This window comes from Eumetopias jubatus, unplaced genomic scaffold (genome assembly GCF_037043125.1).
Source record: "Eumetopias jubatus isolate StellerSeaLion01/CBP00866 unplaced genomic scaffold, mEumJub1_p1.0 scaffold_5, whole genome shotgun sequence".
NCBI classification, from domain to species: domain Eukaryota; kingdom Metazoa; phylum Chordata; class Mammalia; order Carnivora; family Otariidae; genus Eumetopias; species Eumetopias jubatus.
This window is the reverse complement of record NW_028274811.1, coordinates 112,867,797-112,883,502: the sequence shown is the minus strand read 5'-3', so window position 1 is coordinate 112,883,502 and position 15,706 is coordinate 112,867,797. Positions and strand designations below refer to the sequence as shown.

Genomic DNA, 15,706 nt, shown 5'->3' with positions numbered 1-15,706 from the left:
GAAAGGAAAGGAAAAAGGAAAGGAAAAAGGAAAGGAAAAAGGAAAGGAAAAAGGAAAGGAAAGGAAAGGAAAGGAAAGGAAAGGAAAGGAAAGGAAGGAAGGAAGGAAGGAAGGAAGGAAGGAAGGAAGGAAGGAAGGAAGGAAGGAAGAAAGAAAAAGAAAGAAAGAAAGAAAGAAAGAAAGAAAGAAAGAAAGAAAGAAAGAAAAAAGAAAAAGAAAGAAAGAAAGAAAGAAAGAAAGAAAGAAAGAAAGAAAGAAAGAAAGAAAGAAAGAGAAAGAAAGAAAAAGAGAAAGAAGGGAAGAAAAGAAAAGAAAAAAGAAAAAAAACCCACTTATATCAGGCAGGCACTGTACCCTAGCCTTAACTGGACATTGGGATGGGAAAGACATGGAGGTTTGAGCTTATGTCACCAATATAACAATGAGATACTTATTTTCACCTGGTCTACTATAAAAGAATGAAGATTCCATTTTTAGTAAAATTTAACTGGATGAGAGCTCTCTAGTAAATTCACTTCCTCAGCAATTGCATTATTATACGTCTATGAGAAAGTCATAAAATACAAAGAGAAATAAAGCTCACACTCTGAAGTTTCTCTTAATATGAAAATGGGCTCAGTATATAAATATTAAAATGAGCAAAATACATTTCTGTGAAGCAAACCAAAAAGTATGACTTAAGATTCTGCAGAGTCACACTGAAAAGAAAACAAGGCAAAAACAAACACAAAAAGGACACCCAGCTTCATAGTATTTTTAAAAATACCCCTAAGAATTATGCGGGTTTTAAATAAAAGGTGATTAGGACATAGATTCTCCTCTAAAGGATATTTTCTGGGATTGCTTCTTTTAATACTTCAAAATAGAGGAGAAGATAGAACAACTCTGACATATTATACCTGACAGTTTCAGTCCTGTCTAAGTCTACATTCAGTAGCTCCATTTGCAACTCAATAACCAGACATTTTCTCACAACTTTTTAAGATTTTATAGAAACTCAGTGTTTACTAAAGTTCGTTCCTTCCACAACTCTAAAGGATGAAATGTAGTTTATTAAGAAAACAAACACTATCTTCTCAAATATCTCAAACTTTAATATCCAAAACAAAAAACTACGAAGCAAATCAACTCTAAATTTTCTCTTACAAAACCTGAGAATGAGTCAGGAAAAATTTCACTGCTAAACAAAGCTATTTTATTTTAAGAGCAAACAACTGAAGAGAAAGATTATTCAAAATTTTAAAAAAATCTAAATCTCTTGGTAGTTCATCATTTTCTGGTGGTACCTATCAAGCTTCATTAGTAGCCCTCTCTGCTTTGAATTTAAAAATGAAAAAAACATCATAGAAGTGTTTACATGACACCACAGGATGCCAAAGATACAACCAAACAGCCGCAAATATATAAAGAACCAAACAAGGAAAAGTCAATATTCAGTAAGTCGTAAGATGATGTATTTTTTATAGGTCTGCATATGCAAAAAGAAGTCTAATTTCTTTGGTGGGCCAAGCTGCTTTTCTGTGGATTTGTGTTTTGTGTTCCAAGTAAAATTTGTGCCTGTTTTAGAGAATGCAGCCTATTCTTCAAAGGCATGTAGGAATGAGTTAATGTTGGATATACTGGGGTAACTCCATTCAGCAGAGGTGCACCTTCCTCAGAAACACTAACGCTAATTTTAGTTTTCAGTATATCTAGCAATTTTTCTCTTAACCAGGGGCCACTTTTCCCCGCCCTTCCAAAAAATTCACAAGTTCACTTTTCTTCACAACCCAACTAACCTGCACGTAGAGAAAATAAACAATTCAATTTTATGGAAATTATTAAATGATTATGCTACAAAATATAAATTAAACGTGTGAATGAATGGATAAGCAAAAATGGGGCACTAGGTGCTTTATAATGTGCCTAATTTATTACCCAGCAACCCCTCTTCCCACCCCCCAACTAAGAATCAGTCACAATTGTTATTTCTTTGTGAATGAAAATAAGTTTGAATTTTGGAAACCTATTTAACAGCAGAAGATGGTACCTGGAATAATGCTGGGCAGTATGGAAAAGAATTAAACGATCACCCAGATGATGAATAGAGTACAAAGTATGGAACATACTTTGAAACTACAAAGTATGCTCATAAACCAAATACAACTTTTCTCTTTTGATTACTCATGCCAATACTTCCTTTCTCAGTATATACTAAATTCAATGATGAAGATTCATTTATTTGCTCAAGAGCTTAATTAACGAAGCTCGCTAACTTCCAGGGTTCTACCTACATTAAAAAAATTTTTTAAGAAAATTACTGGGGTGTTTACTTAGCCTGCCAAACGCTAAATCATCAGGTTATGCATTCCTATGTGTTATTAATTGGTAACTATTTTGATAAGTGCTTCAATGATGTTATTGTTATATTGTTAGACTGCAATGTCTCCTAGTTCCAGAGCATATAATGCTCTTTCAGCATCTCACGCCATTTGGTTGAAGTTGGGAGAATTCACAGATTGAGGAAAATCAATTCTAGAAACACTAGATCTCAAATCTGATCTACACTTACCTGAGTTCACTAGGGAAGGGGAAGAGAGTTGATGCAGAATATATTCATCATACAGCACTGATGCAACTGAATTTAGATATATTTCATGCATGAAGTTCTGCAACTCCAAATACATTTTTAAAAACTAAATGGTCTATCTCAAGTTTACCATTAGACAAAGAATTTCAATACTAGACCAACATATCATTTCCTCATGTGGATGTTAGAGATCTAAACATAATCCTGTTTTCATTTAGGTTTTCTCTAAACTTTACAAATTTTAAGCAAAAGCCACAAAAAAAAAATCTTAGTAATGTTATATGTTTGCCAAGTATGTCTGAATAATGCCAACGTAAGAGATGCTTGAGCAAGATCTACATTCTCCAGAATTAAAACAAAACAAAAATAATCAAAATAAAACAATAAAAAAGAAAAGCACATGAATTTGGGATTGAGGTTGGAATAGGAGACAGTTTCAGACCTGGTTTAATCCTGAGAAAGATGGGTCCTGAGAAGTACTAACAGTCATGCTTCTTTTCCTCTTCCCCACTGGAGATTCTAAACACTAAACAGACAATAGAGGGTGGCAGTGCATCAAACAGTATTGCTTACATTGCAACAATGGCCGGCGCAGACAGGCAACACCGAGGCATTAGAGAAAGAACAGGGTAGCCAAATGCCATCCTTCTTCCACCAAGCACTGTAGCTTCTCAGTTTTCCAAATAAGAATCACATGCTCAAGAACATTTGAATTCTGGAAAATACTCAAGTTTTTAATGCCACTATATTGTGTCACTGCCTGAATCAGGGATAGCAATGGTGACATTTGGCTCTTTAATTTTTTAATCAAAACTGGGGAATTTGGCTCTGGAATATTTGGTATCACAATCTGCCCTTCCCCCAAAAAAGATTATAGAGGGGAAAAAAAATCTTCAGTAAGGAAGAGGTAGAAGGCATTTAGTCACCTCAAAATTGGTTTTCATAAGCATGCAGGGCTGATTACTGGAAGAGATGAACAAATTCACTAAGATTGGAGTGGTCACTCCTAAATATCAAATTCAGAACAATTTTCCAAATAAAGAAATTTGACTCAAAAAAAAAAAAACCTCAAAAGCCCCCCCCCACTCTTTTTCCCCCATGAATAGAAAACTACTACAACAAGCTAACCAAAGAATCCAGTCTCATAAAACTGGCATTTTTTTCAAACTACAATACAGAAGGAAAACACTAAAAACCAACTACATAAACAAAACACTAATCTAAAATGTTCAAGAACAACATTTAGAATTTGAATCTTAGTTAAGTGAAACACTGCACTTCTACCCTAGGGTCTCTGAACTGTATTAACAGCAAGCAGCTCCACAGTATTTTATTACCTCTAGAGAGGACACAAGATCCCAAAAAGGTTTTCATCATGGGGCAAACTGGACATCCTAACACAACTATGTAATTAACAAGCTATTTTTAAAGGGAGAGGGGAGCAAAGAGGTATTATCTAGGTCACCATTTAATTTTAAGACAAAAATCATGTACTGCAATGTCGACACGCAGAACACAGATCACAAGAGGATAATGGGTCTTTAGCAGGAAGAAAATGGGGAAGGAGGGCTGGGAAATGACCAAAAGATCAGGGTCAAATTGACAAAACTGCCCAAAAAATTAAGACCAGTAATTTTTTTTTCAATTCAATTACCAGGTTTTGCAATAACAATTAAGCACCTGGATGCTTCAGAGAGAGAAGCTATATAATATTAAAAAAAAAAAAGATGCAATTTGGGAATGGCAAGATCAGTTATATGTCGATATACACACCTTTCATTATTTAAAATTTAGCTTTCAACAAAAAAAATTTATTTCCTAGAACTTGGTCAGACCAACATTAATGTCTCACGCATTAACAAATAACACCAGTTCTAATGGTAATGGCTACAAGTTGGCATTCATACAGGCAAACAAAGGTAAACATTTATAGCCAGACCTAAAAACACCAAAGATTTCCTAATGATTTAATAAAACAAATGGGACTCTTCCTTCCAAAAACAAAACAAAAAACCACAAAAACCAAAAAGCCCCAAGTTGTCCTGAAGTTGAGAATTTCTATCAGATCATCAGATCATAACATGCTTAGTGCATTGCCAATGCTGCCTGTCTGCCCGAGCTCAACATTGAATTGATAAATAAAGCAATTCACTCAATAAAACTAATCATTGCAGATAAAGTTTCAACACAATTAGTTTCTAACTGCAGTCATGCGTCACTAGCTAAAACCCAATCGCCCCGTATGTTAACCATTCTGAGACCCCAATGAACACTAATTTTGTTGTATGAATGTTCATTTCACTTGACTATATATTTTCCTTTGAAAGGGGAAGGAAGGATGGAGAATCCACCCAACTTGGCACCCAAGTAAGAAACTGTCATCTACTTTTGAAGCAGGCCTAAAAGTTATCCTTTTGAATACACAAATCCAAGGACTGAAGAATTCTCATTATGCTCATGCTCAGTCAGCAAATGTTAACGCCATGGTGACAGAGGGGTCAGTGGTTCCCACGCTGGCACGAACACATATATTACAAAAACCCACACTTCAGAGACAAAGGTTAAAATCTGATTTTAGCATTCAGGAAAAAAAGTATATGGGGTTTTTTACTACTTGAATGAATGAAAAATAGATACAATTGTTTAATAATAAAATAACAAATAATTACATTTCATTATAAAGCCCTTGGGAATTTTATATTTCCATATAGATAATTAACCTTGGTTGGGTAAGTTGGGAGAAAATTTATTTCAAGTTACTAAGTTAATAGAGTTAGCTGATTACCCTTCTAGCACAATCTTTTAAAGCAATCATCAACAGCAAATACAATTTCCTATTACTTTTTAAAGACTGAAAGTCTACGAAAGCAATTGGAGTTTTTTACTCTTTGTTCTTTCATGCAAAGAACATTTGACTAACCTTATTACAGTGACGCCCAATACCCATTAGGAAGTTATCTGGCTTAATGTCTCTGTGTATAAAATTCTTTGTATGCACATATTCAATTCTACTGATCATCTGGAAAAAAAAAGGAGGAGATGAGAGATAATTATGTAATATGAATTGTGATACAAGAAAGCAACACATTATTTCTCAATCACAGATATATTTTAACAACTTCATTTAGAGTTCACAAAGACAGTGCTAGACAAAATTAAATGTAAAGGGCATGGATACTGAAGCATAAACCTGCCCCATTCTTTGGCATGTTCTAGTATTGATTATAAACAGAACATCTAACCTGGTAGGAAGAACTGGTGTTTGCAATTTTTAAATTACAAAAGTAGTAAATTTAGAATTGTTTCAGTTAGAGCTAATCATCAACTTTCCACACCCAATTCTCTGCCCCAAGGTAACCTGTGTTACAATAGCCTGGCATTACCCATTTCCATGCTCTTACTTACACACACTCATGAACTCAAGACACATATAATTGGGAATGGAGATGTTGACCAACTGAAAGATATAAGCTGTTACTGTTTTAACTGGAATAAAAGCAACCTATTCATTTTATTCTTGTTTGCTTCTTTTTAACTAAACATTCCTGAAAGTTAGTAGCATACAACATAAACATAAAACATGGGGACATACACATGCTGTGTTTCATTTCTTAGATGCTTTTTGAAGTCTCCCTTGTTTTTTTCTCCACACAAGTAATCACATTCAAAAACTGAATAGTAAGGATGTCATTCTAACAATCTTTTCTTAATTTCTTGGAAATTCTGCCAAGTCAAATGGTATAGGTCTTAGCATTCTTTTTAACAGCCATAAATAAATATTCTATGGTATAGATTAAGTTTTCCCCAACCATTATTCCCACTATTCCCAACATCTTCTCACTGTGAACAATAATGCTATTAACATATTTAAATTAAATACATCCTTACCTACTAGTGCTTTTATTTCTATGGGCTATAAACCCCATACAATTGTAGGGAGAGAAGCTGGGTCGAAGTAGCTATCATTTTGATAGGTGGCACCAGATTGTCTTTAAAAATAGGCTCTAACAACGGGGCGCCTGGGTGGCTCAGATGGTTAAGCGACTGCCTTCACTCAAAGTCATGATCCCAGGGTCCTGGGATCAAGCCCCACATCGGGCTCCCTGCTTGGCGGGGAGCCTGCTTCTCCCTCACCCTCTACTGTTCCCCCAGCTTGTGCTCTCTTGCTCTGTCAAATAAATAAATAAAATCTTAAAAAAAAAAAAAGGAAGTTAAATAAAAATAGGCTCTAACAATTCATTTTCCAGCAGTACTTGAGAGGATTCTTTTTCCCATTGGCAAACTTATTTTAGTTCCTTCTAAATTTTGCCAATACGACAGGTATTGATTGACCTCACTTCTTCACTAACACTTAGTTAAAAGTCTGCTCATTTACTGTTCTGGAACTGTCAATCTGTACTTTGTCCATTATTCTTTTGGCTTGTCCTTTTCTTATTGATTTTAAGACTTCTGTGCATATAACAATCTTTTTTTTATCTGTCACTTGTTATGTAAATAAATTTAAATTTTAAAAAACTGTCTTGTTACTATGGCATCACTTCTAGAATAGTTTTAATTGTCAAATTATCAAAAATGTCTATCTTTTCTGTAAGATACTTAAAAGTATTTGAAAATGTTTTTAATATCCAAAGACTAACTTTATCTTTCTACCCATACATATGTTTTTGCTCTTCTCAGTAGTATGTGTCAGGATTCTACTTATTTGTCCCCACTTTCCCTAGAGCTTTTATTACCATACAGATTCTGAACTCTGACAAACGTCTCTTAAAGCCAAATCTATAATCAAACCATTTATACTTTCAAGGAAGTAGATGTATACAATGTCCAAATAGCACCTTTAGTTACAGCAGCAACTTGTACTTTATTAAACAAGAAAAAAACATTTCTCTCACTTAATGTACTTACTTGTCCTAGTCTAAGTGATACCCATCATTAAACCAGGATCATTATTGATTCACTGGGAAAAAGTGTGGCAAAAGATAATAAATGGAACTACTTACCTTCAAGTGTTATCATCTACAGAGCCAAAACTTAGCAGCTACCTCCTTAAACCATTGCTTTAATGCAACCCCCTTCCCTGAACTACATTTTTTCTGTTACCAGTGTACCCAATATAGACTTCTATCACAAAACCTTGAACGTCGTATTTTTTTCCATTTTTCTCTACTGAACTGTACACTCCTAGAGGAAAGGGACTAGAGTTCTTATTCTTCTTTGCATCCTCCAGTTCTAAGTAAAGCAGAAGGCCCTGAATAAATAAATGTTCACTTGTTAATACCTATGTGTTACAGAACCTACAGAATATAAACTCTTTTATTAGGATTCATTCACATGCTAGTTAAAACATATTAGGAGGATCTTAACCTTCAACATTTGAGTTCTTAACATACCACAAATAAAACAATGTAATTTGCTAATATTTGCTTGAGCCACTCAAGAGTTTTTTTTGTTAATCTTACTAGAAGATCAGGTGATTACAGAGAATGAACACTATTTTCTAATCCTTTGAATTTATACTTTTAAAAATTCTACCTCAAAAGCCAGTGTATCATCTTTTTATTTTGACATCCAATCTAAATGTTAAAAATGTTACTCTCTTCCACAGCATTTTTATATATTGAGCCCTTTCTTCAAAAATCTTATAAAGAAACCTCTATAATCTTCACTAGAACAGACTCCATCTGATGAATAACTTGAAAACTACTGAGCACCAATATAATCCATTTCTGTCCTATGCCACAGGAAAACCTCTATTAAGTCTTATTAAAGTAGTACTCATGAATGAGTACAACCTACTATTACATCTTTTTTACTTTTGCTGAACCTAAGGTACATAGCACAGGATTATACATACTCTGGTTTATAAAAATTTATATTACAATTATGAGTATTCTCAGTTTTTTTATTTTCATCAAAATTTCACATACCTGGTCAGCTAACATAAGTACAGTTTTCATTGTGAACCTTCTTGAACAGAAATTGAAGAGGTCTTCAAGGCTGGGTCCAAGAAGATCCATGACTAGCACATTGTAGTCTTTTTCCTGACCATACCACCTAACAAAATAAAAGGGGAAAAGGGAGAGCTTTAGGAAAAGGTGATTATCACTTAATATCACTAAATTTCTAAAACTCTTAAGCTCTAATAATAAGATAGTTTTCCTTATCTATTTTTATCAAGGTTACCATAGGATAGGGGCACCTGGCTGACTAGTCAGTGGAGCATGCCACTCTTGATCCGGGGGTTAGGAGTTTGAGCCCCACACTGGGTATATAGACTACTTATAAAATCCTTAAAAGTAAGTAAATAAATAAAGGTACCATATTTTTTTTAATCTACATTTTAAGTAATCTCTACACCCAATGTGGGGCTGGAACTCACAACCCCGAGATCAAGAGTGGCATGCTCCACTGACAGCCAGGCAGGTGCCCCAGCCCCAGTTAGGTTTTATTTAAGGTTTAAAGTCTTCCTCTATTCAGATGATGAGTCCACTGACTGACTATACTGCCCAACACAAAATTAAGGGTAAGGAGAGTTTCTTCTGTCAAGTGGCCCCACTGTCATATTAAGAGAGAACGTGCACAGTAACCTTAACACTCCTCTTACCAGAGCATTTGAATTCTATATCCATCTGCCATTGATTCCCATGACTTCTGCCAAATTCCTTAATCTCACCTGATACTACTTCCTAACTGAAGAAATGAAAGAGACTATCCCAATCTTACAAAGCAAAGATCCCTTTTGTTAGAACTCCTGTCCCATTTACTACAAAGTTGTATTAATCAATAATTACTAGTTCTTTTTTAAAAAAAGGAGTCACATGGGGCACGTGGGTGGTTCAGTTGGTTAAGCGACTGCCTTCGGCTCAGGTCATGATCCTGGAGTCCTGGGACTGAGCCCCGCATCGGGCTCCCTGCTCAGCGGGGAGTCCGCTTCCTCTGGCCCTCCCCCCTCTCGTTCTCTCTCTCTCTCAAATAAATAAAATCTTTAAAAAATAAATAAATAAATAAAAGTCACAGTTTTGCTTAGTTTGATTACCAAAAATAACCATTATTACCATAAAGATGACATATGCTTTTAACTGGACCCCTGTTTTAATTATCCAATGCTTTATTACTGTGGGTAAATATACTATTTGTCCCCCCAAACTCAAGGAATAGCTAACTTTTAATTTTAGAGATTCCAAGGATTGGGAATCACTATAATAAATGATTTCAAGTTTCTATATGCCTATAAAAATAAGATTCTGCTTGAAAAGAAAATTGGCCAATAAAAAAAATTTTCTTAAGTTATTTTAAAAGACAGGAGTAATTTCTTTGTTAACTTCAACAAAAAAGGCTTAAAAAAATCTATGGCAAAAGTATTAAATCATTAGTCCAGTGGGAAACTGTTTAGTGCTATTTCTTTTTTTTTAAATTTTGCTTTAGTATGTTGTTTTGTTGATAAGCCAATTATTTAAAAGAAAATCAAGATTAAAATTAGAGTGTGTGGGGGGCACCTGGGTGGCTCAGGTCATGATCTCGGGGTCCTAGGATAGAGCCCTGTGTTGGGCTCCCCACTCAGCGGGGAGTCTACTTGTCCCTCTCTCAAATAAATAAAATCTTAAAAAAAAAAAGTATGTGGGGTTAATATTTAAATATTTTTCTAGAAATGCAAAGTTAACGACTACATAGGTGGTCCCATATTCAGATACAAGGAATATGCTCCCTAAAATCACGTTATGAGAGTAAAAGACTAAAAAGGAACTAGTATAGAGGCACCGTGCCTCAGTACGTTAAGTGTCTGCCTTCAGTTCAGGTAGGGATCCCAGGGTCCTGGGATCGAGCCCCACACATTGGGCTCAAGAAGCCTGCTTCTTCCTCTCCCTCTGCCTGCCTCTCCCCCTGGCTTCTGCTGTCTCTCTCTGTCAAATAAATAAATAAAATCTTAAAAAAAAAAAAAGAGGAACTAGTATAAAAAGTTCACACCCAGGGCACGTAGGTCAGAGTTGGTTGAGCATCTGAATCTTGGTTTCAGCTCAGGTCCTTATCTCAGGGTTGTGAGATGGAGCCCTGCTTCGGGTTCCATACTTAGCATGTGGAGTCGCTTCAGATTCTCCCTCCCTTCTCCTTTGCCCTGCCCGGTGAGGCTCACTCTGTCCCTCTAAAGTAAATAAATAAATCTTAAAAAAAAAAAAAAGTCACCCTCCTTCCTATGCTTATGTTCCAACTGTCCTTGACAACTATTTTACACACACGATAAACAAATAACTGCCACCAAACGCACAAAAAGGAATCAATTTTCACACCCTTTTGCAGAAAAAGGTACCCTGATGGGAAAGTTTCTGCTTAACCTTTCAGAGATCTTGCCCACTACCCTAAGCAATAGAAATGGCCAATGGCAGAGTTGGTCTAGAATTTACTGTACCTAAACTGTTATACAAAGCAGCTGTTACTTTCCCTCTTCCAGCCTTTGTTTTCCATATAGGAATTCAACACCCTTGACATTCCTTCAAACATTTACTTGAAAGAAAGACTCACAGTGGTTGGTTTTTGGGGCTGGAGGTAGGCACAGGAAGAGATGGATAAATCTAACAAATAATAATATTAAAAGGTAAAATATGAACAAAGTAAATAGGTATATGTTCTTTCCTTTTTCCTGTTTATTTTCTTTTTCTTGCATTTTTCCTCTTCTTAACTGGAGAGGTAAATCTGTGCTAGGGAGCTGTCAGAACTTCAAAATCAATCCTTGCCATTATAAATACCCAATACTAGTATTAGCAGATTTTTAATATACAACTAATTTACCTAGGTTTTTTTTTATTTTATTTTTTAAATTTATTCATTTGACAAAGAGAGAGCAAGAGAGGGAACACAAGCAGGAGGAGTAGGAGAGGGAGAAGCAGGCCTCCCGCCGAGCAGGGAGCCTGACACGGGGCTTGATCCCAAGACCCCAAGCAAGACCATGACCTGAGCCACCCAGGAGCCCCTAACTTACCCAGGTTTTAAAGAAAAAGAAATACTCTATACAAGAACACCAAATCCATGCAGCAGCTCTTTCTGCCACAGGTCCTGTCCCCATGCTTTAATAAACCATCTTTTTGCACCAAAAACAAAACAAAACAACAACAAAAAAAACCCCACCAAATCCAGAAAGAGCTAAAGCAATGAGAAGGCACAAAAAGTCAAAGGTGAAACGGGAAAGCAAAAATCAACTCTCCTCAGACCACATGACATCTCTCCACGGACAGATTTCCATTGGATGTCTCACTAAGAAAACTACAACAGTTGGAGCAAATTTTACAACCATCCATCTAACCCAGCTACAAACATGAAATGTAAAAGGCACAAATTTGTATTTCCTATCTCCCTGCAATTACAAAGGACTTCAAAAAGAACTTTCTGAGAAGTCAGAAACATGCTAAAGAAAAAAGAATCAAGTTATTGGGCATTTTCCACCTTACTTGCATAAGTTGTGTAAGACGTATCTGCTATTCTCAACGTCAAAAAGATAAACAGTCCACAAAAGGCAGCTAAAATAGAAATGTTCAAAGGCACTTTTCTCCACAGAAAAACCATGCATTTCTATATTAGGTCTTCCTGCTGTATAGAGATTGGTACTGAAACTCCTTAAACCTAAGTGACAGGTGTTTCTATCTTTCACACTTCCTTTTGGTCTCAAGGAATATATAAAGTTAACACCTGACTCTCCCCATCTGTGCTTGCCACCTCTCTAACTCATCCAGACATTAGTACACATGGATTAGGAGCCAGGAACGGTCTACTACTTATCCAAATCCCACTTATTCGGTTTCTACCCTCACCTCCATGTTTTCCACTTCTATTCTAAATGAGCTTCTAACTCTGCTTTCAACCCCAATGTCCTAATACCCACACACCAAAGAAATCTTTCTTAAGTAGCCTGTTCCACACGGGTCCATTTCATAGAATTCCCATAGCCACTGACTACTGCTTGTATCCACAATCAAACTCCTTGACAATACAATATCTAGGTGCTGACACTTTGTGGTATTTGTCTCCACACCTAGTAGGGTAAGACCTTACTGTTTGTTTGAAATCGTCTTCACAGAACCTGGGTAATGAGCAAGCACTAACCTGATTCTCTGAGTTCATTTAAGTCTGCAGACAATCTGAAACCAACCAACACAAAAACTCAGATATTATCTTTAGACCTTTTTTATGTGAGTGCAGTATATGTTGCTAATAAGTACAATATAATAAAGTTATGTACATACACAATGTAGGTACTCAAATTTATCTATGAGATTAAGGAAAGAACTCTGGTTTGATTTGGAAACTTATTCTTACTAAGTTTCAAAACAAGCACAAAAAGCAAGTACTTTAATGGATGAAATTTAAAAAAAAAGTGCAAGGGTCTCATTTTCCATTTACTTGTTTTAAATCAATGCTTTCGGACTTAAGAGTTGCCTGACCAATCAAGGAAGTCGTAAGCTCAAGAACGAGTTTGAAATTGATATAACTGTCATCACTTAAAGCATAAGAAAGCTACCTTAAGTTCTAAAGAAGATGCTAAGGCAAGGTCCACCTCTTTGCTCTCATTTCCCTTCCTCTAAACCCATATATATCCAAACTAAACCTAGTTAAAAAATTAAGACACATGAAAAGCAGAATGTAAGACAATACAAGAATCATTGGGGCTGACAAAAAGTGCTAAAAGAATTCAGAAAACCAAAAGATCAACCGTAATTAAATTTATCCAAAAGAAGCCTTGTGAAAATGGTCTATTACCAGTCAGATCCTGACAAAGGGATAATACTTTGATTGGGAAGGTAGTAAAGGGCATGCTAGCAGGGGTAAGAATAAACTCCAGGCTCCTCTAAGAGGAAAGTCAAGGTGGCTTCTAATTCAGGGCTATATTACAGACTCTTGAAAGCCAGGCTAAAGACCTTTAAATTCTATAAATAACTGGGCAAACTACCAGTACAGTGTGGTGGGGGACATAATACAATTCAATCAACATTTTAAGATTAGCCTTGGCATCAATATGCAATGTAGAAATTGGGGAGTGGGAGAAGGAAGAGACAATGACATGGTGACCAATTAGAAGTGTTATGGTTGGAAGGGTGCTGGGTGGCACAGTCAGTTGAGTGGCCGAACCTTGGTTTTGGCTCAGGTTGTGATCTCAGGGTTGTGAGATGGAGCCTTGCTTTAGGCTCCATGCTCAGCACAGAGTCTACTTCAGATTCTCTCTCCCTCTCCCCTTTGCCCCTCCCACTAGTGCTCTCTCATGCTCTCTCTCAAATAAATAAATAAATCTTAAAAAAAAAGTATTATAGTTGGAGACTTGATGCTAGGGATTTCTTTTCTCTGAGAATCTCTTTATGAAAATAAAAAACCTTAGAAATAAAATGACAACTATTTTAAGTATTGCTATGAGACCTAAGGACTTCCAAGAACCATAAATTAGAATAATTATCATAAATATGCAGTTCAGGGCACCTGGGTGGTTTAGCTGGGTAAGCATTTGCCTTTGGCTCAGGTCATGATCCTAGGTTCCTGGGATCGAGCTCCGGGGGAAGCCAGCTTCTTCCTCTCCCCTGCTGCCCGCCCCCCCCCCCGCCCCCGCCGGCTTGTGCTCTCTCACAAATAGTTAAGTATGTAGTTCAGATTAAAGCACTCAAATAGGTTTCATCTCTATGACTAGGACAATAATAATGGAAGACTTGTTTAATTTAGGTCCTCCCCTCAGACTATAGGTGTGATGGTTAATCTTATGCATCAGACTGGGCTAAGGGATGCTGGGATAGCTGGTAAAACATTATTTTGGGGTGTCTGTGAAGGTGTCTCCAGAGATTAGCACTTGAATCAAGATTAGCACTTGAATGACAGACTAAGATCACCTTCCCCAAAGTGGAGGGCTTGAATAGAAAAGGGAATAAAACTAAAAATCAGAGGAAGTGAAAATTCATCTGCTAGAGCTGGGACATCCATCTTCTACCCTCCATTATCCAAGCTTATGGTTTTCAGGCCTCCAGACTTGGGACCAAAACTACACCACTGGTTTCCTAGGCCTCCGGCTTGCACACCTCAAACTGTGGTACTTCTTTGCCTCCACAGGGGTAAGCCGATGCCTCATAAGAAATGTCTGTTTATATATTATCCATTGGTTCTGTTCTCTGGAGAATCCTGACTAATACAACATGGGCAGCCACTGTATTTGTCTTATTCACAACTCTATATTCCAGGCATCCAGCACAATCCCTTACCCACGGGAAATGCTCAGTAACATTTGCTGAATTAAAGAAAGAAAAGCCAGATTAGAGACTCTCAGGCTGGGAAGTACTTGATTTGGCACATAAGGAAAACAAAACCACTCTGTACTTCAAGAATAAAATCATCAGGAAGCATCTATTCATCTTTGATTCAAATTAGCCAAGTAATTATAAAAGTTTACAAGTGATATTCTTAACCGGTACATGTTTCTTCCTGTGCTGCTTATCCTCCCATCTTTAGGTCATTAATATCAAAGTCTTCACCGAATAACTAAAAAGGAGGAGCACTGCATCAGTGCTATAATAGCATCTCCATTCTCAAGACACTGTCTCTCAAACTTTCTTGCCAAGCCATCATCATCCAATCTTTATGTTCCTTTTTATGAGGGTAGAAAATAAGATCTGGTCTAGTACAATCTAGCTGATCCCCGCTGCCCCCCAAACTCCTAAATTACCAGACTTTAACAGAACGGTACTCTCAACCACAACAAAACCCCTCTACTCTCAATTTAAATATTTGAGTGTGAAATCCTTCTGGTACTGCATTCATTCGATTACTTCTGGAAGCTGCAGACATCTAAGAACTTGAGTCTTCGACACGTTATGTAACCTCTAACCTAAAACTGTCAGTACTTACTAAGCTCCATCTTTTTAATGGCATTCATTACGAAAACAACCAATAACGCAAGACAGTTTCAACTGCATTCTGATGCAGGGTGAATCTTCAGCCCTTTTGAAAGAGAACTAGAAACATGACTTAATATGGGTTACCTCTTAGTTTTCTATTAATTATTGATAAACAAGACTGCTGTGTAACTCTTGTTCTCCTTAAGTTTCCTTGCCCATAACTGCTCCTTAGATTTGTGGCCTCTATTTTACTCTGAATACAAGGTACCTAGAATTTAAT

The 15,706-nt window shown here is 36.5% G+C and overlaps 1 protein-coding gene across 5 annotated transcripts in view; it reads right to left on the bottom strand.

The window, feature by feature from the left end:
- Nucleotides 1-15,706, bottom strand: part of CSNK1A1 (casein kinase 1 alpha 1) — a 47,718-nt gene that overhangs the window by 17,385 nt on the left and 14,627 nt on the right. For 3 of the 5 annotated variants that reach the window (XM_028106514.2, XM_028106515.2, XM_028106512.2), the window contains exons 3-5: nt 8,497-8,623; nt 5,490-5,588; nt 3,012-3,095 (exon numbers count right to left, since the gene is read on the bottom strand). In XM_028106514.2, coding sequence (XP_027962315.2) covers nt 3,012-3,095; nt 5,490-5,588; nt 8,497-8,623 — 310 coding nt within the window. The remainder of the gene's footprint in view (nt 1-3,011; nt 3,096-5,489; nt 5,589-8,496; nt 8,624-15,706) is intronic. The other 2 variants (XM_088023507.1, XM_028106516.2) reach the window with 1 other exon arrangement.